Genomic DNA, 27,423 nt, shown 5'->3' on the forward strand with positions numbered 1-27,423 from the left:
GATCTTTCTAGGAAGCCCCTCTAATCACTTTATCTCTTTACCTTGCTTTCTCTTCATGGTTTTTACCACTACTTGAAATAGTCACCTTTTAAAAAATACTCATTGGGGCTTCCCTGGTGGCGCAGTGGTTGAGAGTCCGCCTGCCGATGCAGGGGACACGGGTTCGTGCCCCGGTCCGGGAGGATCCCACATGCCACGGAGCGGCTAGGCCCGTCAGCCATGGCCGCTGAGCCTGCGCATCCAGAGCCTGTGCTCTGCAACAGGAGAGGCCACAACAGTGAGAGGCCCGTGTACCGCCAAAAAAATAAAATAAAATAAATAAATAAAAATTAAAAATACTCATTAAAAAAAAACATAGTTTGCTATACACCTGAAACTAACACAACACTGTAAATCAATTGTACTCCAATTAAAAAAAAAACATTTACGTCTTCCACAGTTGCTCCATAAAGGCAAGAACTTTATTTATCCAACCTATTCTCTCCTCCACCCCCCACATGTAGAAAAGTGACACAGAGTAGGTATTCGGTGGGTATTTATGACATGAGCAACTTCTTGGTAGCATTTAGCGTTTGGACCACATTCTCCTTCTTGAACCTCTCCTGGTGTCTCTTATGATTTTCTGCTGGGTTTCCTACCACTGTAGCGGCTCCTCTGGGGATTTGTCCCTTAAGTGCTGATAGTCCCTACAGATCCATCTTCTACCCACTTTTTTTTTTTTTTTTTTTTGCGGTACGCGGGCGTCTCGCTGCCATGGCCTCTCCCGTTGCAGAGCACAGGCTCCGGATGCGCAGGCTCAGCGGCCATGGCTCACGGGCCCAGCCGCTCCGCGGCATGTGGGATTTTCCTGGACCGGGGCACAAACCCGTGTCCCCCGCATCGGCAGGTGGTCTCCCAACCACTGCGCCACCAGGGAAGCCCACCCACTTTTTATTTTACATACTTTCTCTGCATTTGAACAGCTACACTTAATTCCCTCCCTCTAACTCAGATTCATGCTCCAATGCTATATATTCAAATGATTACTAGACACTGCCATTCTGCTGTCTCGCAGGTACATCAAGCTTAACCTGGCTACAAAGAAATGCCCCTCTTCCAACCCAAATGCTCTCCTTCCTGCATTTCCTAGCTCTCCACATGCAAGCACCATTCCTGCCTCTCTCAAGTATGTGCTAAGCACTCCAAGTGGCCTGTAGCTCCAAGAAAAGGCCTGTGTCTGATCCAGTACCCACTGAGGGGTCTCTTTTCAAAAGGACAAGCCTCCTCTCCTAAATTCTGCCTTGATAGGAGCAGGCAGTGAATGGCCTAAGTATTCCTTCCCTGCAGGCCATGCAGCTGACTTTCCCCCCTACAGGTTTGCTATAGGGAGGAGTAAAACAATCCCAACTACCTCTCACTTGAATATGATTTATTATTCAAATGATAAAATCTTACCATAGGAATTCAGAATGGATGACAAAAAGGTCCTTACAGCTGTAGCTTAGCAGGCTAACTAGAGTAAAGCCTTTTGAAGCACTACTGGCACCCTAATCCTGGGCAACTTCACATGCAGGCAGTAAGAGGACAGCAGGGATGGTTAACACCATTATCCGAGGAACAGAGAATTGAGGGCAGTAGTTCTCAATCAGGACACACATCAGAACTGCCTAGGCAGTACAGTCTGGGACTCAGCTTCAAACTACACGGAACCTGTTTCTGCCTGTGGACCAGATAGTTCAGTTATCGCCCCACCCTACCACCACAGCATGCGTCGTCTGTGTGTGCGTGTGTGCACTGCACGTGCATGTGTGTCCTCAGGTGTGGAAGGAGAAGCCAGAAATCTCTCCTGCTGCCTTTAATAGCAATTGTTTTGTGATGAGAAAAGCAATGGCAACATTTAAAATCATAATGATTATTAAAGCTCAAATGTGTACACTTTACTTTCTTTTGATAGGTTTCTCTTAATAAAGTTCTAATGATCATTTCAGGAACCTACTTTCATTTGGGAAAAACAGGACCATACCATGTGTACAAGACAGAAATTTCTACAGATGCTTTATGAAAGAAAAAATCTTACCAAAGTTACTATTGCACATTCAGCAGTTAGTTGTGCGGCACTAAAAAGAGTACGAACAAATCTGTAAATGAATTTGTGTTCAGGATCATGCTTAAAGTATTCCTCTGGAACCTTTTCTCGCTGAAAAGGAGAAAACATGCAATATAAGTGTCCTTTGAAGAAAAATACTTAAAAGTACCCTTAAGATAGCAGTCTTCACACTTGGGCCCACGTGCCCCTTAAAAGAATTTTGATTGGGTGACATGTCTTGTAGCCTTTTAAATATAAACAATGGGATCCTAAAATACCACAGAGATCCAATACTCACCACCATTCATTAAAGAAAAATACAGGCACAACCTCAGAAAATTTATGTATTTCCACCTTCCTCCCCACAGAATTCTAACCAAATGTAAACTACTGGGTTGGCCAAAAAGTTCAACTGGTTTTAAGTAAAAATAAAAGACACAGCTTTCATTTTCACCAAGAATTTTATTGGACAATATATTCACTAACCGAACAAATTTTTTGGCCAACCCAATATTTTTAGGCTCAAAAGTCTTGCTGATCACCATATGTCACATTTTCTGTCACACATTTCCAGTGTCCTGTAACCATAAGGCTCTAAGAATATGCTGTCCTATACAGCAGTCACCAGCCACATATGGCCACACAGCACCCGAAGAAGTGAATTTTAAAACTTGGTCATTTTAATTGGTTTAAAATTTAAACAGTTTTCTAATGTTCTTCTTAAAGGTCTTACCATATTAGGTTTATTTATAAATATTTATATTGTTTGATGTTATGGAAAATCATCCTTTCAAAAGATACATTTTCTGTTACTTGGGTATGTTTACTTACCTGCTCACTATTCATACAAAGTGCAACTCGGTTCTTATCCATCAACCCCTTATACAACATGCCTTCGGTAAAATGACTAGACACAACATGGCGGGGGGAAGAAGACTTAAAGGAAGATGGATTTGACTTCGAGCTGGAGGAAGTAATTTTCTTCTAGTAATTAATTTCAAAGCAAATCAGCATGAAATAAACACAACTGTATAAGAGAAAAGTACAACTTCAATAAAACTGACACTTACTGTGAGTGGATGTGATCTCTCATCAAAAATATCCAAGGATCTATCTGCATCTCTATAAAATAAGAATGTGCATTTAAAAAATTAATTCAGGAGTTACTATCTTAGTAAAATATCTGCTAGGAGTAGAGAGAGGGGTAGAGGAAGCTTAACCTTCAACAAAGCAAACAGTATAGTATAAACTCTTCTCCTGGATTCCGCCCTTAGAAAGGTTTCCTGACCTATTTTTACTCAGCACATCAAGTTCCGTGAAATCTTTTCTACAACAACCAGCCAGAGTTGCCTTAATAAGCACTGACCCTCCCTAACAGGCAATGCTAGTAAGCCAATATATTTTCACTCCTCTAACCTCACACTGGAATATGCAAGAACATCTTATAAAGCAGTGGTGGTGGGCAATACATTCTTCTAACTTCAATGAATGTGAATATGACATTCATGGTTTTTTCCCTGTTTTTTTCTCTTTAGTTCTTTATATTCTTATTGTGTATTTCTTCCTGTCTCTTAAATAGTTTGAGTTAAAAATGTAATTGTCTTTTTATTTTAAAAGAAACCAGGCTTTTTATTTAAAATTTCACCACACTAATACATTGTGCTCATTTAAACAGCGGTTCTCTAAATGTGGTCTGCAGACCTCTGGGATTCTCCCCTATCCCCTCTTCGGGAGGCCCAAGAGGTCAAAACTGCTTTTATAAGAATACTAAGACACTACCTGCCCTTCACACTGTGTGACATTTGCTATGGATGTATAAAAGCAAAAGTGGGTAAAACTGCTGGTTTCTGAGCATGAATCAAGGCAGTGGTACCAAACTGAATTAGAAGTCATTCAATTATTCACTGCCACTTGCAGTTAAAACTCTGCTTTAAGAACATCCTTGATAAAAGAGTAAAAATTAATAGTGTTCTTAAACCTTGGTCCTTCTTTTTAATATTCTGAATAAGTGGAAAGTATGCATTAAGCACTTTTACATACTGAAATATGGCTGTGTTAAGGAAAAGCACTTGTGACTTAGTGGTAAGTCATTTTTTTCATAGAACACCATCTTTATTTGAAACACTTTTTTCATCGAACACCATCGTTATTTGAATGTACAGCTGACAGTTATTCTTTCAAATATGAACAAAGTGAGCCTGTCACTTCAAGGAAAATAACTCTAAAGTTACTTGTTGCCAATGATAAAATTCAAGCCATCAAGCTAAGAATATCAGGATTTTTGGAAAACTTGTACCTTCTATTGTGAACTTGACAACTTCTCAATACTTAAAAGACTTTTCTGGTAAGACTGGTGGTGATACTAACAAAAGTGAGTTTTTGACACTGTCTAAAGAAATGTGAACCAATACTTTCCAAATGACCAACGTATAATATTATAAAGTCACGTACAGGTAAAAAGATCTACTCAGTATGCATGACAGATCAATGGGTATTAATTTAACATAGTATTTACTACAAGTTCATTGATATCATTTAGAATTCCATTTAAACTAATTTAAGAAACTAGCACATGCAGACTTTTGGTACAGTATCAAAGAATATACCAAATTATCTGAAGGCTTTAAAAATACACCTTTTCCAACTATATATCTGCACGTGGCTGGATCTTCTTCATATTGTTTCTTCAAAACAAATGACTGAAGACAGAATAGATATGAGAATCAGCTGTCTTCTATTAAGGAGATACTTTTCTCTCAACATTTTTTGTCGTGGAAAATAGTTATTTTTCATTAAAAAAAAATGACTTATGTTAAACTCCCAATCAGGGGTGATTTCGTCCCCCCCGGGGACTTCTGGCCATGGCTGGAGACAGTTTTGGTTTTCGTAATGTGGAGGGAAGAAAGTGCTACTGGCAACTAGTGAGCAGAGGCCAAGGGTGCTGCTATATATCCTATAACACACAGGACAACACCCCACAACAAAGCATTATCTAGCTCAAAATTTCCATAGTGCTAAGGAAAACTCTGTCTTAACATACAATGGATTTAATTTTTTAAATTCTCAATTTCAATTTCTAATACAGTAAATTATCAATATAACCCATATAAACAAACACTCTGGGATGCTCGGTAACTTAAGAATTAAGAGTCCTAAGATAAAAATGATTCACTTCAATATTGTAATAAAAGCACTCTAATAATAAAAGCTTAAGCCAGTAACGCCTACAGTTATTACCCAACACTAAACTTGATACCTTGTAAATTAATTAGCTGGAATAACAAAATAGGTTTTAAAAGAGCTCACCTGTTCTTTATGTGGTAATATATTGCTAAGGTCACACTGTGGAGGGAAAAAAATACATTGTAATAACTGATTTTTATCATATCAGGCCTGAAGACATTTTTAAAAAGGGGTTAGCAAGGAGGGAAGACCTTCCAGAGGCCCAGTGGCCCTGAAATCCTCTAATTCAGAACAGTACCACATGGGTGCTTTCCCCCTTGTTTTAGGTTCTTCGGCTTTTAGCAAAATTAGGAGACCCAAAATGCTAGATATGCTGTTAGAAGGCATGTTTGGTTGATTATTATAATATTTAATTATTACATATTTCCCATCATTTGTCCTTCTACCCACAAAACTTTCTGTCATGTACAAGTTATATCTATCTAGACACATGCTTAAATTTAAGCCATATAGTAGTTTGTATGTGTGTGTGTGTGTGGTTTTTTTTGTTAGCCCCTGCATTTCAGTTGATTTAGTTCGCTATCCACCTACCCATCCGTTTTCCATTATTTCCCTAAAAGTAAATAATAAATATACCAAAATGACTTAAAATCACTTTTACATAATTATTAGAAAATTTAATAGCAAAATTTTATAGCCACAAAACTGATGATAGGTCTAGCTCTCCTGAAATAAGCAGTGCTAATAATACAGCATAATACTGCACAGTATACCATTAATGACAGGTATTTCCAAATTATTTTAAATAAAGTATTAACGAACAGATAGATACCAGTCCTTAGGTACTCTTTTTTTTTTTTTTTTTTGCAGTACGCGGCCCTCTCACTGTTGTAGCCTCTCCCATTGCGGACCACAGGCTCCAGACACGCAGGCTCAGTGGCCACGGCTCACGGGCCCAACCGCTCCGCGGCATGTGGGATCTTCCCGGACCGGGGCACAAACCCGTGTCCCCTGCATCGGCAGGCGGACTCTCAACCACTGCGCCACCAGGGAAGCCCCTTAAGTACTCTTTTTTAAGTTACTATATTCCTAAGTTATTCACAGATGTTGTATATTAGGCAACAAAGGGGTTCTCTGGTTAAGTTTTATGCTCCCCTTTGTTCTCAGTGTCTAAAATGAAACTCAAAATAACTGAGGGAAGGCAAATCTGAATTTTATAATAGGTCTATAGAATCTTAGCACTTGTATTAAGGCCTGTAACACTGTTAGCATCAAAGATGGATACTTCTATAGTGCTTCAAAGTTTCATCTTCAAATTGATTTTAAAATCACAGAATTAGAAGTTTTATGATGGAAAGGACCACTGAACCGTAGATGACATTTAATTAAACAACCCATTTTACAGATAAGGGAACCAAGGCTTAAAACTGACTTACCCAAGGTCCCACCAATTATCAGAAGCAGTTCTCTTTCTCCTGCCCTCTAACCAAATAGTGGCTCCCAAGCTCAGCTGCACACTGGGATCATCTGAGCAGCTTTAAAAACTGCCTGGCTTCTGCTTCAAGATGTTCTGATTTAACCAGCACTGGGTATGACCTGGGCATCAGGATTGTTTTTAAAGATCCCCAGATGACTGCAGTGTGCAGCAAAGTTTAGGAATGAATGAGTTAGGGTTAAGATCAGAGAATCACTCGGGATGCTTTTGTCCATATGATCATGCTTCACATCATTCCCCATCCTGTCAAAAGGTGTGTGTGCATGGGTGAGAGAGAGACAGACAGACAGACAGGCAGACACTGTGTCTTGGAGGCAGGGGCAGGCGGGTGGACTTTGTGCATCCTGAAACATATATCTTGAAAAGTTGCATAAGTGATTCTAATAAGGCTCACCTACCCCACTGAGAACAACTACCCCACTGAAAACTAACCCCATGATAAACATTTTCAAAATCATTCCTAAAAGCCAACTGGCCCTATTTATTTTCTCAGTAAACCTTTATTTCACCAATAATATATGTGATGAATGATCATTTTTAAAACTTAATGAGAGCAAATTAAAATTTACTATACTTCCAAAAATTAGACTAGGTTGGAAAAAAAAGGATGAAACCTACTTGTCTGAGCAAGGTTAATCTTTTTTTTTTTTTAAATTTTATTTAATTTTATTTATTTTTGGCTGCGTGAGGTCTTGGTTGCTGCACGCAGGCTTTCTCTAGTTGCCGCGAGCGGGGGCTGCTCTTCATTGCGCTGCATGGGCTTCTCACTGTGGTGGCTTCTCTTGTTGCAGAGCATGGGCTCTAGGCGCATGGGCTTCAGTAGTTGTGGTTCGCGGGCTCAGTAGTTGTGGCTCGCGGGCTCTATGGCGCAGGCTCAGTAGTTGTGGCGCACGGGTTTAATTGCTCTGCGGCATGTGGGATCTTCCCAGACCAGGGCTCGAACCCGTGTCCCCCGCGTTGGCAGGTGGATTCTTAGCCACTACACCACCCGGGAAGTCCCTGAGCAAGGTTAATCTTCAAAGTACTTTTGAATTATATACTGGACATCAGACTCTTTCGAATTCAAAAGAAGCTGTGACTCTAGCCAAAGTAGAGTGGTTTTTGTACCCACAGATTCAGTGTCTTGGCTGAATAAAAACATTCAGTGATTATGTGATAAGTGCCCAAACTCAGGACTTCAGAGAGAGATGGGGCTCAGTTTTTGCTGAAACATGATTTGACTGCAACTATTATTGTAAGCAAGAGAGGAAAGTTACATTATTATGACTGTGAACCTGCTGTCTTTAATTAAAGTAGAAGTTACTGATAATTTAAATAGCTAAAAAAAAAAGCTGGCACATTAAAAACCAATTAAAAATATAATTAGCATATAAACTTAAGACGAAAAATAAAATTAAGGATAAGGATATTAATATTTTCAAATAGCATTTCCCAAACTGTGTCCTGGAAAATCAACGTTCATATCCTAAGGAGATGTTAATGTTTCGTGGACAACTGCGAGGGAGGAGGCAAGAAGCGCTGCATCCCGTTTGGCTTTTTTCTCTTAAATAAACTTGAAAAGTTCATCATTAGGGTGTTTTGAAAGTGCGTCTCCAATTGTGGACTATGAAGTGCTCCCAGAAATTAAGGAATAGTTTTCGTCATCATGACACTGTTCGTGTCTTCTTAAGTATAAGCCTGACCACAGCCATGTTTCTGAAACCTTATCTCTTTTATTGTTCTCTGCTGTGATTGATACAGTTGTGTGTTGGAGATATATTTATATATATAAACAAAAATTAAATCTATCTATTAAGTTAAAACCTCAGTTGAACAAATTTCATCTACAAAGAAATTAAGCTTGAGTGTGTATTTCTTAAGACTGGTTTGATATATTTTCCCCCTCTTTGGGGGACAGGAAGGAGAAGTAAAATTTCATACAGAAATAGTGCAGGAAAAAAAATGCACAGTGGGATAAATCTGACAAAATCCAATTAAATTTAAATGCAGATTCACTTTGGTGCCAGTAGGGGACAATCTGTTCCTTCTTCTAAGAGTAGCTTCCAAAGTAGTATACGTTGTTTTAGGACTACAGCTCATAAAGAAATAACTTTTTCTAGAAATAGCCAATAAAAAGTACCTCTCTTTCTCATTATGTTCAACAACGTCTTAACAACAGAAATGCGTCATATAAAGATTTATACTTTTTCTGGGATTTCTTATTTGCTAACTGGCTTTCCCTTCTATCATGCACTCTAAGATTACAATGGAAACTGAAAATTCATATTTAGGTCCTTGAAATCAATATATAGTTGCCACCAGTTTTTTAACCTGATCACTGAAAAGGACAATTCAAATGAATGAAATTATGTATGGCTAGGATGCTTTTAGCGATAAGGGGGTCTGTCACTCAGCCCTTGGCAACCTAGTTGTACTCACCATTTTATTGTGGTTCTAAGATTAGGCTGGCTGACTGTGCTGTCATCTAGAAATATTGTTGAGCATGAGCTATACTTTTTAGTAAGCTGCCCTGGAGATACCTGAAGGGGAAGGGAAATAGAAGAAAATGTCACAGTAAGTTAAACCTATAAAAGTGTGTTTTTTTCCTTGGTTAAAATGTCAAACGATAAAGCATTAAGATTTTTCTTACACTCCATGAACTCCCTGAGTGTGATATCATGTGCAGCTCTATGGGAAACCTCTATACTCTGACTTCCACAGACGAGCTTTGAGAAATGAGTTATAAAATGCTGCCTTGATATAGTACCTATAATCAAACCTGGCAAGCACCTATTATAAATTACCTTTTATAATAATGTAAAAAGTTTAGAATAAGATTTCAGGGTTTTTTCCTTAAGCAATGAAATGCAGCTGAGATTTCCTATTTCTATTCATTTACTACAATAAAACGTAATGCTTTATATAATACCGACATAGGAGTATTTCACTGCAGTAAATGAACACCAGTAATAAATGTATTACTTCAGGAGACAGTGTGATGAAACAAACGTTTTCGAATCAGAGGCTGGGCATGCCAGAGCTGCTCTATCACTAAAAAGCTGGGGGCCGTAAGTCTCTCTGGGCCTCAATTCCCTTATCGGGAGGACTAAAAGGTATTGCTTAAAGATTCTCTCGCATCCAAAAAAACGGATAAAACAACTCGGAGAATTTAACTTCTCACTTCATGTTTAAGTAAGACTGCCATTACATTACTCAAGTGAGAACCTCAGAGAATACTTTCCATTCATTTCAAAATTGTACTAATTCTGTTCTGTGTTATCTGACACTCCTGCCTCACCCATGCTGCTCTCTGCCTGCAATGCCTTTTTCTTCCTCCTGTCCCAGCAAGCTTGACCCCATCTTCCTCTAGGATCCCTTTGCCAGCAGGCATACCACAAAACTTCTCACTTTCTGCACACTCACACATCTAATTTACCAACTGTTCCATGGTCTCAGCTGCTTGCATAGTACTACTCTCTTAAGTAAACAAGCTTCTCCAGGTTAGGAAGATTCTTCTCCTACCTCCAGCTACTGAGCACAGAATCTGGAACAAATTAGGATTCAACAAGGGTTTGAGAAATTATTTAAGATCAGTTACAACTAGAAGGTAAATCTTACTAAAGATACAAATTCGTGAGAGTTTATCTACAGTGGTATTGGATAGGTGACAAAGAATTTTTTGAGACCCTCTAGAGAATGAACTATCTTTAAAACACTTTAGAAGTATCCATTTATTTGTGAAGAGCCCATGAACACGGCAATAGTCAAATACTAAAATGGCCTAAACTATGTTAGGACAATTCTCTTCCTTAAGTAAGGCCAATAACCAAATCCCAATCACTGAAAGCAACTGGAAGGAATAGTAGCATCCTTTAATACCACAGAATACAAACGATTTTAAAGCTGGGTTTTGTTTTCGGTTTTCATTTGTTTACTAATTCAGATGAGCCTTCCTTCCTCCTACTAATATAAAACAGTCTTCACCATGCTGTCACACTCTCCCATCGGCGTCCTCCACAAATACATGAAAGGTGAGGCAGGGAGAAAATCTAGTTGATGCTTTTTAAAATACAGAGCATTTAAATAAAAATTGCCAGTATCCAATAATCAGAAATACCCAAATGGTATATAAAACACCATTCTGCTTGCTTCAGATGCTTTATGCAAGGCCACTTATTCCTTATTAACAAAAAGTTCTAGATGTAACGTATTTGAAAAGTACCACTATTTGGAAGACTAATTTCTCCTTCAAGCTAGAAATGTTTTAAACTAAAACTCTGATATGGCCCTTAAGTTATTTGGTTAATGTGTAATTTTAGAATCTCAAAAAACAGATACAGCATGAAAAATGAAAATTCACTCATTCAAATACTTTGATTCTAAACGAAGCAGGTTATCTTTTAAGGTCACTACTATTAGGGTATAATAAGACATACACTACACGTAATAAAAGTCAATTCTGACCAAAAATCTATATATATGAGAGGAGTAAAAATAGTAAGGAAATGTACCAAAATATAGACTAGTTGGTAGAGCTCCGGGTGCTATTTATCCTGTTTTCCTCTATTAAAATTTTTTTTTTCTATTATGAAAGTATATCGATTTGTCTTTGGAAATATTAGTGCTAAAACATTAAAAATTTTTAATTAGATGTGGTCTATAGTCCTATGGGGACTCATTTTTTTTTTTTTTTTTTTTTTTTTTTTTTTTTTTTTGCGGTACGCGGGCTTCTCACTGTTGTGGCCTCTCCCGTTGCAGAGCACAGGCTTCTGACGCGCAGGCTCAGCAGCCATGGCTCATGGGCCCAGCCGCTCCGTGGCATGTGGGATCTTCCCGGACCGGGGCACGAACCTGTGTCCCCTGCATCGGCAGGCGGACTCTCAACCACTGCGCCACCAGGGAAGCCCGGGACTCATTTAATGTATCAGCAACTTACAGTCTAGTGGCTCGATCCTACAAAAGAAACACTTCCACAGGCCTACTCCTGAAACTATTCAAACTTTCCAGCATCTAGTATTCACTAAAGGATGGCAGAATTGAAGCCTCTGAGCAAAGCCTAGATATATTAGCTGCCAGCAGATTACTTTCCTCTCATCTTGCTTAAAAATTTAAGATAACTGTCCTTTATGATTAAAGCCTTACCATTGCTGGCTCACAACCTCAATAAACTACACTGGCACACATAAGGGTATAAAATGCAAATACAAAAAAAGTCAAGTAGCAAAAAACACTACTGACAGTTTAATGTTCATAGGTATTATTTCAATTGGTCACTGAAGAAGAGTATTTATCTTCATTCAGCACTAAGGACAGAATAGATGGACTTTTACAATCTTTACAAGGGGAAAGGTTGCTTAGTAGACTTCAGGTTTAGTGGTGAAGACTCGAAAATAATCACACCTAGGAGGCTAGTAAGTAACAACCCCCAAAACTTATCATGGTTGAAATCCTGCCCCCACCCAATGAATCTTCCCATTGTGCCTACTGCCTCTGATTTTAACCCATTAAAAGAATAAAGCTGAAGTTCACTTTTTTCCTCCCCCTTTTCACAAGTTTTGGATGTTTATTAAGAATCAATGACTTTAACTGAAAAATTTGTAATACTCCATCTATGTTGCACATTAATGGACAATATGGTAGGGTGAGTGGTTTGAACAGAATTCATACTCAAGGCCTTAGTAGAAAAGTATAATATTCTAATTATAGGTATAATCAAAAATATTGTCTGAATGAATATCGTTAATTATATTGAATTAAAACTTCAAACTTAGAACCTATAGTCAAAGAATAAATCTAAGTTTGAGTAGACTGACCACAAATCTATTTCCTCTCCCCCTTCTTTCAGAGATATCATCTCATTAGAATTAAAGGCATTTTTTAAAAAGGCTATACATAAGACAGGATAAACAGCAGATGATTTTTAATGTTTGAAAGGTGAAAAGACTAGATAAAGGAGTGGTAACTGACATGGCAGAACAGAGGAAGCACAACCTCGGTACCTACAGAGAGTGACTAAGACAGGAACAAGAAACCAGTTTGTCTTACAGAACCCAAGGCAGGCTCAGAGTTCAGAGGCGTGGTCCCCAAATCCTTGCAGTGAGGCCCATCAGTTAACGAGTTGTCCAAGTGATGCTTCCAATTAGATCTTAACAGCCAGCCAGGGACCATCACACGTTTGAGGGAAGCCCCCAAGTAAGAGATCAAAACAGGAAGAAGGAATGGGACTTCCCTGGTGGTGCAGTGGTTAAGAATCCACCTGCCAATGCAGGGGACACAGGTTCGAGCCCTGGCCCAGGAAGATCCCACATACCACAGAGCAACTAAGCCCGTGTGCCACAACTACTGAGCCTGCACTCTAGAGCCCATGAGCCACAGCTACTGAAGCCCGCACACCCTAGAGCCCGTGCTCCACAACAAGAGAAGCCACCGCAATGAGAAGCCCATGCACGGCAACAAAGAGTAGCCCCAGCTCACCGCAACTAGAGAAAGCCCGCACGCAGAAACCAAGACCCAATGCAGCCAAAAAATAAATAAATAAAATAAAATATAAGGATGCTTTAAAAAAAAAACAAAAAAAACAAAACAGGAAGAAGGAATTGATGGGAGTGATAAAACTCAGGAGCAAATGAAAACTTGAAATTGAATCAGTGAAAAAAAGAATGACAGGATATAAGAGAACTCTATAAATTGAAAATAAGGTAGACAAAACAATATATCCAATAGAAGGATTAGAGCATAGTCAAGGAAATCTCCAGGAAGCAGGACAAAAAGAAAATGCAAAGCAGGAGGGGAAAAAAGTTAGCGATCTGGTAAGTCTAAGACTTCCAACATCTGAATGATAGGAACCTGGAAGAAAAAAACAGAATATCAAAGAAACACACAAAAAAGGTCTATACCAAACCAAATTATGAAATTTCAAAATCCCAGGGAGACAGAAGGTACTAAAAGGTTCCAGAGAAGGAAGGGATGGGGGAAAATGACTAAAATCGGTAATGAACAATGTATCATACAATGTCAACAGGTTTAAGAGCAACATTGTAAATGAGAAGATGAGAGGGAAATGTCTTTAGAACTGCAAAAATTAGCTTCAACCTAGGATTCTATACTTTATCAAATAGAATGAGTTTCAGAGAGGCTAGATCTCTATAAACTTTCTGCCCATGTGCCCTTTTCTCAGGAAAATGTGCTCCAGTAAAACAAGGAAGTATAACAAGAGGGAAACAGAATCTAGGACATAGGGGATCCAACACAAGAGAGCAGAGTTATGTGAGATCCCAGATGACTTCACACAGATATCCCAGGAAAAGAGGCACAGAGCAGGCCTAGGGGAACACCAGTCTATATGGGAGTAGGAAGACAAAAGATTGGGGAAAAGTGTCTCCAAGAAAAAAATGGAACAGATGTGGCTTAGTAGATGGAAAATATTTTTGATAGGCATGTGACAAATGGTAAAACATTTGGGGAAAAAAATAGCTGTTAGAAAACAGGCAAGTGAATATAGTCAGGAAATTAATTCCACAGAAAAAATGAAGAATGTGAAAGCAGGGAGACTGGGCAGGGAGCTACTTATTGTATCTGGCTGTGTGAGATCACGTTGGCTAGGAAAAGGGGGATTGGATTATCCTAGAGAAGTGCAGAAGTGCTCCAATGTCATTAATATTTAAGAAAAAGAATGAAGGGTGTACAAGGATGAGGCACAGTCAGAGAACTATATGGCTCAGCAATGCACACACAAATTTGCAGAGTTGTAGTAATGTAAACATTGATTCTGATTTAATAAAAACTGATACATGTTGAGGGAACAGAGGGAGGGAAATAACGTCATGGTGGAGTGAAGAAGCTAAGCTTTCACCTGCTATGACAAGAAGTCAATGGACAGTGCTAAAAATTAACTTACCTATTATACTTTTATTACTTTGGTTAAAAAATAAGATCAAAAAAATAAGGCAAAAGAATTTAAGGCAGATCTTTATACTACAACCGTATTATTGAAATTTAACTTAAATTAAATTAATTTAAGTGCCCTTAAAAATGGGCACTACTAAGTCAAAGACTTTCCTGAATACATTTGATAATTAGGAAAATAGAGATTTAGAAAATCTACAAAAAAGATTCTACAGTATTGGATCCATCATATTTTTTAGGAATCATGGCAGACATATTTTTAATTCAAACTATTAATTTCTTAACTTTTCAACTGTTTACTTACATGGTTTAAATGGTTGCTCTTCCTCTTTTCTCGCACTAAGAATAAAAAAAATTAACTGATGAATTCTGATACAAATGCCATAGAAAAATAAAAGTAGTCACTAAAATTATTTGATGGGTTACCAATAACATGAGATAAAATTCCATTCTATTTTTTAAAATAATTTCCAACAAAATATATAATTTAAATCACCCAGCAAGATGAATCCTATAAATAAAATCTAAAAACTTAGTTTTACTTTTTTGACCTAATAGATATTCTGTATTAGGCACAAATGAAGGACTCCCCATTTACAAAAGAAAAGGACAAAGCACATTAGGCCAGGTGAGAAACTTAGCTAATAAAAAAATTTACCTGCTGCCTAGCTGAACTACTAGCCAGTAGTATTTTCTAATTCTTCATTTACACACAGCTTACTTTAATTACCACAATCTACAGATGACGACCCTAAGAACTAGTTTCTGGCCAGGCACTCGTCTCTGGAAGCATCCTGAACCACTTAATGGTAACCTACTCAAATACCTTACTGAAAAAATACACAACTGGAAAGTAATCTATGTTAAAGGTAAATTTTAAAATGAGTGTGCCAACCTAAATGAACACATCTACAGCACACAAAACTGTTTTGCTCCAACAAAGGCCAGAAAAATAAAAGCTTGAAGAGGGTCTCAGGCCACACTCTTGCTCACATTGCCTCCTTTAACTCCAGACGGGCATCACAGGCACAGATTCCTTAAGGCTGGAGAGAGACAGGCATGGGGCAGCTTTTCTTTTACTGTCTCCAGAGCCCCTCTACATGTGAGCAGCTCATGGCTCTGGAAGAAACTGAGAAACAGAGCAATCCTAACCAGAAATGAGTGGCTCAAGTACACACACTAGAAAAATGCAAGTTAGAAACCCCGGGAGCTTCCAGGTTGGTGAACATGTAGTACCCTTGCAGAGGGCATCAAAGCTCTATGCCCTGTCCCCATGCCTGGCCCTTTGCATCTCTTCCATCTGGCTGTTCCTGAGTTATATCCTTTTATAAAAACCAGTGATCTAATGGAAAAAAACAAAAAACAACAACAACAAAAAAACAAACCTCCATTTTTTATTGTGCTGCATCACTTTAAATATTGTGGAATGTTCACTTCTTGTATTCCTGCTCTCGTTATCAACTGAAAAACTTGGTCATGTATGGCTTTTTAGCAAATAAACTAGGATTTAACATAACATTAAGGAAGACAAGCAGGCAAGCAGGAGTGCAAAAAATTCTACAGTTCTGATTCCCATCTTAAAACAAGGAGGACAGAGGAAATTTATATGAGTTTCACATGCTGAGGATAATCTTCCGGGAAACCCCATAAGGCATGTTGCTCTCATTACCCTGGCACAGCACTACATTAGGATGAGAAAGTTTTGAATAGCTTAAAAGTTCTGAGTAGCATAAATCTGGATGTGAGATAGGCTCGTCTGGTTGAACACTGGGTAAAACAGGGCCAAAATCACAAGGCTCAATTCCCATATATAACAACTGATTTTTCTGATTTGATCAAATGAAAATCTAACTGTGACCTAAACCCTATCATATGTGCTCTTTGGAGCAAGCGGAAAAGGACAAAGTAGCACAGAGAAATAGACCACATCTAAATCATGTGGCCAGTTGACTATGTTGATAAAGAGGTGGCGAAATGTATAAACAGACAGTCTAAGTGTTCTCCTCACTAAAACACTGACAACTAAAGGAAAGTGCATCATCAACATACTAAAATAAGACAAGTGAATACATGAAAAAGTGAAACATTTAAACCACTGTAAGAGTTTTTCTAAATACTTCCCATAATACACAAAACAAAAACAGTTTTCACTCTTTTTCTCAGGGGAAAAAGAAAAAAAACATTGTCTTACCATCCGTTTGAGATTTGCTCAGGAAAATTGTGCTTGCCCTTGGGTGGTCAGAAGGGTTTGATTCCAAAGCTAAGTCTGTATAGGAAGAAGAGAAAAAGGTGTGGTGATTAGTTGAGTAGAAAAATACGTGATTTTAAAGATAGCAACACATTGATATAAATCAGTTTTAATAGCCTTGAGAAGAGCTTTTAGTAATGACAAAAAGGCAATTTTAGTAAAGGCACAATATAAAAATTCTATTGGGAAACAGCAAAATTGTAGAAACTCTCCATACATGTGGAATAAAACCACGGCTATGTCTTAGACTTCTTTAACTTGCACCTAAATAATCGATGCCATTTTTAGATGAATCGTATATGTGACTCCCCTCCTACTTATCAATTAAAAATTCAGTCACCCTCCTTTAAAGCTGATATTACTAGCACATTCCAGGAACAGTCTCAAGAAGCAAGTTATGCTGTAGCCAACTACTGTCAGATACCAGCTCAACGTATCAAATATGCCAAAACCAAGTGAGTTGCTTTTGGCAAATGTTCTTCAGACAATCAAATGGCTAATTCTAACTCCATTCAACAAATGAACTCATTTAACTGGCTGTGGTTTATCTGGGGGCTATTCATCATGGCAGATTTAAGAGGACTACATAAAAGTTCAATGTTCTAATCTATAGCAACACTTCCGTGATAGTGATTTTTAACTTTGCCCTCTATTTCCAAAGCTGAACTCTCACTTCTTCATTCCACGCTGCATGATTAATTTGGGGCTTCAATAAGAGTACTTCCTGGAGCAGATCATAGGGCTACTTGAAAAACACTTCTGGCCACACCTACATAAAAAGGTGGGTCTGCCTGTAGTCCACCTCGCACCAAGGTGGGATAGTGTCTTCTATTTAGGCAGAAATACAATACAAAACAAGCACAAGCTACCACATAGGATAATAAGGTTGTTGTTTAAAACAAACAAACATAGAAGCCCTATGATGACACTTCCTTAGCAAAGTCCATCTCAAACCAATTAACCAATCTTTTAAGAAACTGGACCACGATTCAGATAAAGCGTAATGGTTAAGGCAATTATTTCCCAAACCACATAATAATTGATCTATTTTTGAAAGAGGGGTTTGATGGTCAAAGTGAAATACAAATATATCCCTGCCTCTTAGAGAATCAAAAGAATACACACATTGATATATTAAAAACTAATTAGTCTAGTAGTGAATTCTGTCTAACCCAGCATTTCACAAACGTATCTACCTAGAATCCCCTTTTCCCGCCCACAAAGAATTTTGCACGAACAGTAATTTTGGATTTCCCATTTTAACAGGAATCTGAGCCATCCATTTTAATGTTACTGCCAGCACTAGTAATTTACATAGCTAAACCAACTGCTTTGTTCTTCATGAAAATTCCTTCACTGAATTTGAAGTTTATCAAGCTGCTTTTGGAGAAAATATTCTATTCAACATTTTTATGTAAAAGACCCATACAATTATTTTAAAGTTTTTTTCTCCTACATATTTGAAAAATTAAACAATGGGAAAATAAATTATTTCAGCTGTACACAAAATGGCAGGCAGAGGCTTTCACAGCTGCCTCTAACCTATGGCTTCCGAAAGGATTCATGACTACTTACCTATACCAAAAAAGAAAGTAAACAGACTACATTTGAATCTAAAAAATAAGCAGAAATGTTTGCAAAGTAGCTGTATTATTTACCACTGTCTATGGCACGGTAAAAGTTAACAATTTTCAATGGAAGTCCAGGAAAAGTAAGTGCCAGAATCAAAGAGAAGCAAGCTTTAACACACACACACACACACACACACACACACACACACACACACACACACACACACACACACACACACACACACACACACACACACACACGCACGCACGCACGCCAAACCAAGATGTGCCACTACAGATCTAAATACAAAAATCAAGAAGGCTAGGAGAAAAGAAATGACAACATGCAAAAAAAAGTAAACTCAGCCCAAGTGACCAGATAAAAGCTGGCACTCTCCCTACTCTGTCCTAGGGGATTCAAAGGTGGGCACAGGACCTAGGACTGGCCAATCAATCACAGCTGTCCTGGGACTTCCCAAGAAAAGAGAAAGGCAGAACTGTACTCTAGGATCCTTAGCTTGTCTTGAGCTGCTGGACACTCCTCTTGCTATCATGAGGGGAAAGGCTTTTCAGGAGACATCAACAGAGGAGAGCAGAACTGAGGAGATCATTTAACTCCTGGGTCAAGTAGTGCTTAACTCTGTGAATTTCTTTTAACTTGCAACTGAAGGAGACCTGGTTAATCAGCAGTACTGATGATCACACTAAAGGTGGGGAAAGGTAAAAGTCACTTGCTCATTCCTTTAACAAATATCATGAATAAAAATCTGCATGAGCCAAAACAATGCTCTGTTTAAAAATCATTCACAATCATTAACACAGTGATTCACAACCATTACTTTTAGTTGCTTTTCTTATACGTTAAAAAAAGCTCTAATTAGTGTACAATTTATGTCTTCTTGTTACTAACAAGCGCTCTCCACCCCACTGTTGCATATTTATTGTTTAATGAATACACACTGGCCCATCAAGTGTTATTCCTATACTGGACTTAGCCAATCCCCTATTGCTTACAAAGTTCTATTCTTAAAATATTATGAGGAAAATCTTCATGTATATAGTTTTTTAAAATAATGGTTTTATCTCCTTAGCAAAGATCTTTGGAAGTGGGATGACCAAGCCAAAAGGTTAGATCGCTTTCACGGCTCCATGTACAATGCTAAATTGCTTCCTAAGAAGGTGGGGGGCACATTAGGGTATAATGCTACCAATCATGACATTTTGAGTTCCTACCCTTGCTTTGGATACTTGAAAAAAAAAAAATTCCTACTGATATGAATGAGGAAACTCACCGTAGATCTAATTTGTATTTCTTTGGTTACACAGTTTGACCATGTTCCCACAGTTATCAGTGTTATTTCCACTCTGGTGAACTGGCCTATCATTTGAATGTACTGTAAACACCAGGGCCCTACTGCTGTCAGTTTGCATGAGGTTTTCAGAAAATATTAATCTTCTGTTTATAGCCTATATAACTAACAATTTTCTATAGAACTTGCACTTTTTGCTAATGAAAAATACCACATCACTATTTTATAGAATGGACTTGTGAGCCATTAGACAGTAAACTCATACATACACACAATATTTCTGCACTTTCCATTAACTATCTTCCCAAGAGCCTAAGGAGACTACGTTAAAACCTACCACACTCTTCACCATCACAAAGGTAAGACTGCCAACTATTAAGTAAAGCTTTACCGCCCACCACCCCGCTCATCCCTCTCCCCACCACATGCACACACAGTAACTTAGAGACTTCAGGAAATTACTGTGCATTCAGGAAATTACATGGATTCTTCCTAAAGTTATTTCTTTAGAAACCTCTGAGAATGTTTTACTCAGGAGAAATATTCTTGAGCTCATGATTAGGGGTTATGATTAAAATTGTATTTTAAGACCCATCACTTTAGTATTATCAATTTAAATTGCAACTTATTTGACAGCATGATAGGTCGATGTAGAAAAAGTATGATTAAAAAGAAATTAAACTCGGGTCTTAATGTAAACATTCCTCAGAGGAAACCTGTAAAACACCACCGACACTGAATACTGTTTTTCCTCCAATCTAAGATTCTACCAGTTGTTAAGATCCATCTCAATTGCAGTTGTTAAAAATGTGAAAATATAGGCAACTTAGAACAAATGAAATGCATTACTGAAGGCTAAAAGTGTTAAAGCTATGCTATCAAACTGTCAATAAATGATTTTTCCTTGTTAAAATATTAGAAGGAGAGGGAAGTGACCAAGAAAGCATCTAACTGAAGCAGCATATTTCAGAAAGATTAATATCAACATATTGATTTCGATATATTCCAAATAAACAGGAGATGTCAGCAGTTTCTGGGCTAACTGCTGAGCACCAGTTTACTTAAAGGTAACCACTGCATTTACTGAACTGCCCTAGCATCCCTATACTGTACAGTGTATTAGTTTTATGGCTCATAACACAAATATTACAATTCTTACAATTACCATGTAAACTGATGATTTCATCTCCTTGAGTCCACACTTTCCACCCCAGTCAGGGAGTCCCTGCCAGCCAGCCCTGAGCTGGGCTGCCTCACCAGAGGGTACACAGCAGGCTCTGCACCTGCCAGTCTACTGCGCACCCAAGCCTTGATCCTGCTTTCCTAGCTTCTGACAATCCTGGCTTCCAAACTTCCCAACTCTGGTTTCCAACTGCTTCTGTACCTGCCTCTACCTTGGTTCTCAGTTTTGCCTTATTTTAATCCTCAATCAGTTTTACAGTGATCATGACTGAGAGGTGACATATAGGTAGGTACACCTGGCTTTATATATTGCTAAAGAGTACTTTACTCAGTTTCTTGGACTTTTAAGAAACTTTCTGGGTTGCAAGTTACCTTCATTTCATTTCACATTATGCAGTGTTACTGTTTTAACTCTAAAGTTTTATTACTTTAATACGCTAAAACAACAACAACAAAAGGGTGAGAAAAAAGACAGTATTGGGCTTCCCTGGTGGCGCAGCGGTTGAGAGTCCGCCTGCTGATGCAGGGGACATGGGTTCGTGCCCCGGTCCGGGAAGATCCCACATGCTGCGGAGCAGCTGGGCCCATGAGCCATGGCCGCTGAGTCTGCGCGTCCAGAGCCTGTGCTCCGCAACGGGAGAGGCCACAACAGTGAGAGGCCCGCGTACAGCAAAAAAAAAAAAAAAAAAAAGGTAGTATTCTAAAGAAACTCACATAATGTCATCAATAAATTCTGTTCCTATATGCCATGCATTTGGAATTTACAGTCCTACTAACAATATTCATTTTTAAAAACTTGGACAACTCAATTTATACCTACCTAAGAGAAAAATTACTACACTACCTAACTCAGAACATGGTGAGAATCAAATGAAATGCAAGAGCAATCTATATACTACAGCCTATTTTAGGCCCTGATTAATATCGCTTTTTTGTTTGAGCCACTGTTGGCTCTCACCTGAGCTACTGCACCAGCCTCCTAACTGGTCTCCCTCCCTTCTTCCTTCCGCCCTTACAGTCTATTCTCACACAGTAGCTGGTCTCATCTCCCTCCACCCTCTCTACCCCCCTTCCCTTTTTCTAAGAATTAACATCATTCCCTTGCATATAACCCTTCAATGGTTTCCCATTACAATTAGACTAAAATTCATATTTTTTTGTCAAGGCCCACTAGGCATACAAGGTCTTAATCCCCTATATTCCTCCTGGCATTCATTCACTCAGCTGCAGCCACCCATCCTTCTGTCCTTTGCACGCATCAAGCATATTCCCTTCTTAGGAATTGCACAGAAGCCTCTTCTCCCACATCCTCACATGGCTCTCTCAGGACTGCTCATGGGTTGCTTAAGGAGAGAAGCTGTCTTTAACCACCCCTTGTAAAACTGTCCTCCTCCCCAGCCCATTACCTTCATTTTCTTTCTTCTCAGTGTCTCACTACCTGACATTATTCTTGTGTTGTCAGCCCCCAGGCATCTCTAGAAAGTAAGGACCTGAGTTAGGGTACAGGCTTTGTCTTGTCTAACCACTGTCTGTCCTGCCTCTGGACTGGTGCCTAATAATCATGTTTCAGTGTATCCAAAACCAATTAAGTTTCTCCCAATTTTCCCACATCATCTAAGATTTCTTCTAATGCTGTCTTTTGATGTGTCTGTCACCTAAGACCAGAGTTATTTTCAGATCTCTTAGAGTAGTAGTTTAGTTACTCAGAATCAAAGACACAAGACAGGTTACCAAGAACCACCAAAACCTAAAAGAGGAAATCTAATGTTCAGTGAAAAACCAATGGTAACTTTAATTTGGGAAAAGAACATTTAACGTTAAAATACTTTAACTACAAAATGACTCACCCTATGAATTTAATTAAGTCGTAAGACAAAGTGTACAATCAGAATGCTATAGGGAAGTATCAATACAATGCGTCAGTTTTTATCTGTGTCCCCTGAATAAAGCATTATAATGGGATTATAAAAGATGCTCAACCATAAAGGCTGGGTAAATGAATTATGCTCCAACCATTCGATGGCCCAGTAAACAGTTGGTAAAAGGCAGGCTGTAGAGCTATGTGCAGCTGCATGGAAATACATCATCCTGGAGCACTCTCTAGGTGTCAGCACAGTTCCAGGAGCTTCATGTCATTACTTTTCATTACAAAGTGGCACATAAAGAACAATCTCATCTTTGTAAAATAAACACAGTGTTATGTTTATATGCATAAAAAAGGTTCAGGAAGAATCAACACCAAAATATTCATAAAAATTCTGGATATTCTGAGTGTGAGTGAAGGACTTTTCTGTGTTTTCTAAATCTTTTACATCAAATGTTTATTAATACTGTCACCAAAAAAAGTAAAAAAAAAAAAAAAGTGTTTAAAATAGCTACTGGAGAGAGGAAAGATCTGTTGCTCAGAGGTTTTTCCACATCATATTGCCAATTCCTTCCCTACCCACTCTTCAGGGGAATGGGAGGGAGGGGTCACTTGAGAGAGCACCTTTCACCAGAAAATTAGCAAAGCTCCTAAGGTCACAACATAAAGGCTGTATGAAAAGTTGATGAATAAAAATAAAATCAGATAATACGACCGTAGCATCTTATTTTCTATTATGACACTACCATCAGTTATATTAGATATACTGTTAAAGACAAAGAAGTAAAAAAAATTCTTTTGAGTCTATCTGAAATCTATACTACGTTCTTAGGAGTTACTTTTTTGAAATGGCTTGAAGAAATGTTGTTCTTCTCCAATGTTTCTGAAGAACAAGACAGAGCATCATTTATGTACGATTTTCTCTAAGTAACCAAATAATTCTCCACTATAGAAAAGCCAAAATGTTTCATATCTGAGTAGGTATTTCTCAGTTTCCAGGGAAACTGATATAAAATTGTCTGAAATAAAGACATTAAGAGCAAACTTCTAATGTGCCTGTACTTTATATTTGGCGTTCTGACCTTGTTTCTATGGAAACTTAATTAATAGGCAAATGCTGAAATTGAGGTTTCTCTTATCACTTTATTGAATGCCCCCCCAAAAAAGACAAATTGAAATGAAATTTTAACAATCATGTTAAACATAAAAAGGTAAATTCTGTACTCTGAACTCTATTTTTCCAGTTCCTGATTTAGCACTCCTTCCTTATCATACATAGTCGTATGCTAAATGCTTAGTACCTTACCTGCCCGCCTACCAGCTTCCCCTTATGTCCCTCTGTCCAGGGCATTCTCAGCTTCAACTGGATTTCACCAGAACAAACTCTTTAAAATATATCAACGTGTTTACCTGACTGGTAAATTTAGGCTACTTCATGACTTCTACTTTTATTCATATCCATTGCAATGAATGTACAGACATAGAATGGAGAGGTAAATGTTGCTTCTGAGTTGTGTACAGTAAACTGGAATGGCAATAATCAAAACTGGAGTATGCTGAGATAGGCCTAACTTATGGATAAATTATAAAATATAAGGTGCGCTCTAAACAGTTTCTTAAGCATCCCAAGAACTGAATTTGGCATATCTACCACCTCCCAAGTCTGTCTCTTTTGTTCAGTAGCTGTGTTACACAGTCATTTCAGATCTCTAAGTCTTGGCTTCTTCATCGGCAATAGAGGGAGAATATACACGGGCCTTATTTGTAGATGGAAGGGCCAAGTGAAATACACATGAAAATGCGTTGTAAATCTTAAAAGAATTCTATAAAGGTCCAATTTTCGTCTCTCATCCTACACTAGCCAACTACTCACTGTTTTTAAAAATCTTTTAGAGGCTTACCTTACAGCAACAAGCAGAGCAGTTTTCACAAGCACTTACATGCTTTGTGTTTAAAGCTACAATTAATTCACATAATTTGTTCATTTTTTCACAATATCTAACTATTCTGAAAAGGGAGTAGTTTCCACTTACAAAGCCACGTCCATCATAAGGGTGAATCCACAGGCTTAATTATTCTAACTTCTAAGGAAATTAAGTAAACCCAACTAAAATTTAAACAGAAGAGCTGTAAGACATTTCGTCTATGAAATAATGAAATAAGCTCTGGCATTTAAATGAAACAAATGGGCCAGTGGGGCTTTAACACCTTTATGATACAATGTTTTATACTTCAAAGAACACAATCTTTATTAAAGTGCCACTATGCTACCCAGAAATTTTTTTTTAACCTAGAGCCATCCCTTTCCGAAATTCTAGAGGCAAAAATCAAACATTTCCTCTCTTCTTTCTCTCCTCTCCTCCCCGACAACACCCACCCCCCCCAGCCATTTAGTCTTCAGAATTTTACCTGAATATTCTTAAGTTGAATAGGATTCTACTGGTGGGGGGGGAGGGAGCCATGGAGACACTTTTCTGCTTAATGGATGTGGCATGTTAACTCCCAAACCTGTACATTACAAATTACAATCTAAATGTTTTTTCTCCTTTGAAACTTTTGTCCAGCAGTCTCAGGAACCACGTCGCCCCCCGCTTAGAACGGGTAAATGAAGTCGGTTAAGGTTGTGCAGCTGAAGACATACTTGTGTCAAAGTGGGAATTTTAAAGTAATCAGAACTCCATGGGGTCTCCTTTGGTAAAGAAAAAAAAAAACAAATCTATTCTCTGCAGCCGTGGCATTAACGTTTCACACCGTTCACAGTTATTTTAAGCCCCCTCCCACCATTTTCTTTCCTATCGTGTTCAAATTATAGTTAGAAGGGATAAAGTAGCTTCTATCAGGGCGACTGAAAACATTAAAATCCAAAGAATTTTACTTAAGAACACCACATTGACTCTGTCCAGATCTATTTTGAATTTAAATGACAAATCCTATAATGTTTGTCTTAATTGTCTCGAGTATCAACTACCTTAACGAATGAAGTCTATCATCAGGCCCTTACCTAGTTCCTTCGGTTAGGTGCCATCTGGATAGGGAGACGGGATGGATACGCCGAAGTTAGAGTATTTAAGTTTTCATTAAGAAAAGAGAGAATACACCAGAAAGTCTTTGCTAAGTCCCACGAGATGTTAAATAGAACCACGAACAGGAAGGGCCGCGGACTGGAGGGTCTCAGGCCGGGCTGGGAAATGGGAACGGGGGAAAGAATTGGGCATTCGGGTAGGGAAGAGGAAAGCAGACTGGCCGGACGCGACGGGTAAAGAATAAGGGGTGGGGACGCCAGGCAAAGCCAGCCTTCGTCCCCGGTGCCCAGCCCTGGGAGAGCCAATTCCGGGCAAGAAGGAGCCCTAGGCGGCGGCTCCCTCCCGGGGGACCCTGGGGGCGGCGGAAGCCAGAGGTAAGCCCGAGAGCAGACGGCGCCGACCCCGCGAGGAGCGAGGCGCGCCCGCTGCTTCTTACCTTCGGGCATCTCCCGGTCGCTGATGTGCTGCAGGTGGTGGCCTTCGCCACCTCCGAAATCCAACTCGGCGGGTTCCACGGCAACCGGCGCCGGAGCTACTGCCACCGCGTCCCCGGCCGCCGCCTCGTAGACCTCAGACTCGTAGTCCGGCTCCGCTGACCCCGTGCGCCGGCCCAACTTGGGGCTGGCATTGGGGGACACGCAACAAGACAGCGAGTTCCCCATGGGGCGCCTCCACTCCTCGCCGCCTCCGCCTCCGCTCGCCCCCCGACTCCGCCGCGCTCAGCAGCCGCCCCCTCCCCCAACAATGGCGCGGCGGGCACTGGCAGCCCCGGGCTATGCCGGGGCTGCGCCACGCATGCAGGCGCGACCTCGCCCGCCGCTCGCCAGTCCGCCCAGCCGCCGGGCCCCGGGCAGGGCTCCGGCCCCGGCCGCACCCCCGCCGCCCCCGCCTCCCCGCAGCCAACTAGTCTGTGAGGGCGGCGACCAGACCGGCTTATTTAAAAGGGGTGGGGACCAGACAAGCGCTGAGACGCACAGCCACTGCCGGGAGAGAGCGCAGCCGGAGCTCCTCCTCCTTCCGCCGCCGCCTCCCGACTGAAAGTAGCTAGCTTGGCCGGCCCTTGCCTACCGGAACGTGTCCTTCGGTCACCTGGTTACGACGGACCAATCACGACCAGAGTTCCCTCCACGCGCCCTCCTCAGCGCGCAGGCATGTGACTCACAATGCCCCGCCCCCGCCCGCGGCTGCTCCGCCCCCCGAGCGGCGCGCCCCGGACTCCGGTTTCCATTCATCTCTCGCGCTCCGAGCTTTCCGATCCTGCGGGAAGCGCCGCGGGAGTTTGTTAGTCGAAGCCTTCCTGAGTCAGTGAGTGGGCTCTGTAGAAAGCCCCTGTTCGTAAAATGCCAGTTCAGTTAGCAACTCGGTTTCACCGGGTCGACAATTGACTCATTTGATGTATTGCTCAACGAACTTAGTTACACCCCAATTTTTGACCGTTTTTTGTAACTGAATGCTCCTCCTGTCTTGGCTTCCAAAGAGTGTTAGTTTCCGCCTGCAGTTTAACCATAGCAACCACCGGGGCCCTGGTCCTACTCTCAATAAAGAGCTGTGGCTGTGTCTTGAATGAGACTCGAGGACACGTCACCCCTCCACTTCCT

General features: G+C 39.7%; 1 protein-coding gene across 2 annotated transcripts in view; it reads right to left on the bottom strand.

Moving 5' to 3' along the window:
* CCNYL1 (cyclin Y like 1) overlaps nt 1-26,619 on the bottom strand; it is a 36,913-nt gene extending 10,294 nt beyond the window's left edge. The window contains exons 1-7 of one of the 2 annotated variants that reach the window (XM_030853528.3): nt 26,262-26,618; nt 16,819-16,893; nt 14,932-14,966; nt 9,162-9,262; nt 5,372-5,407; nt 3,136-3,187; nt 2,057-2,176 (exon numbers count right to left, since the gene is read on the bottom strand). In XM_030853528.3, coding sequence (XP_030709388.2) covers nt 2,057-2,176; nt 3,136-3,187; nt 5,372-5,407; nt 9,162-9,262; nt 14,932-14,966; nt 16,819-16,893; nt 26,262-26,487 — 645 coding nt within the window. In that variant the 5' untranslated portion in view covers nt 26,488-26,618. Of the gene's footprint in view, nt 1-2,056; nt 2,177-3,135; nt 3,188-5,371; nt 5,408-9,161; nt 9,263-14,931; nt 14,967-16,818; nt 16,894-26,261 lie in introns of both variants that reach the window. The other variant, XM_030853542.3, reaches the window with a different exon arrangement.
* Between the last annotated feature and the right edge of the window lie 804 nt (nt 26,620-27,423).

Source organism: Globicephala melas, chromosome 7 (genome assembly GCF_963455315.2).
Source record: "Globicephala melas chromosome 7, mGloMel1.2, whole genome shotgun sequence".
NCBI classification, from domain to species: Eukaryota; Metazoa; Chordata; class Mammalia; order Artiodactyla; family Delphinidae; genus Globicephala; species Globicephala melas.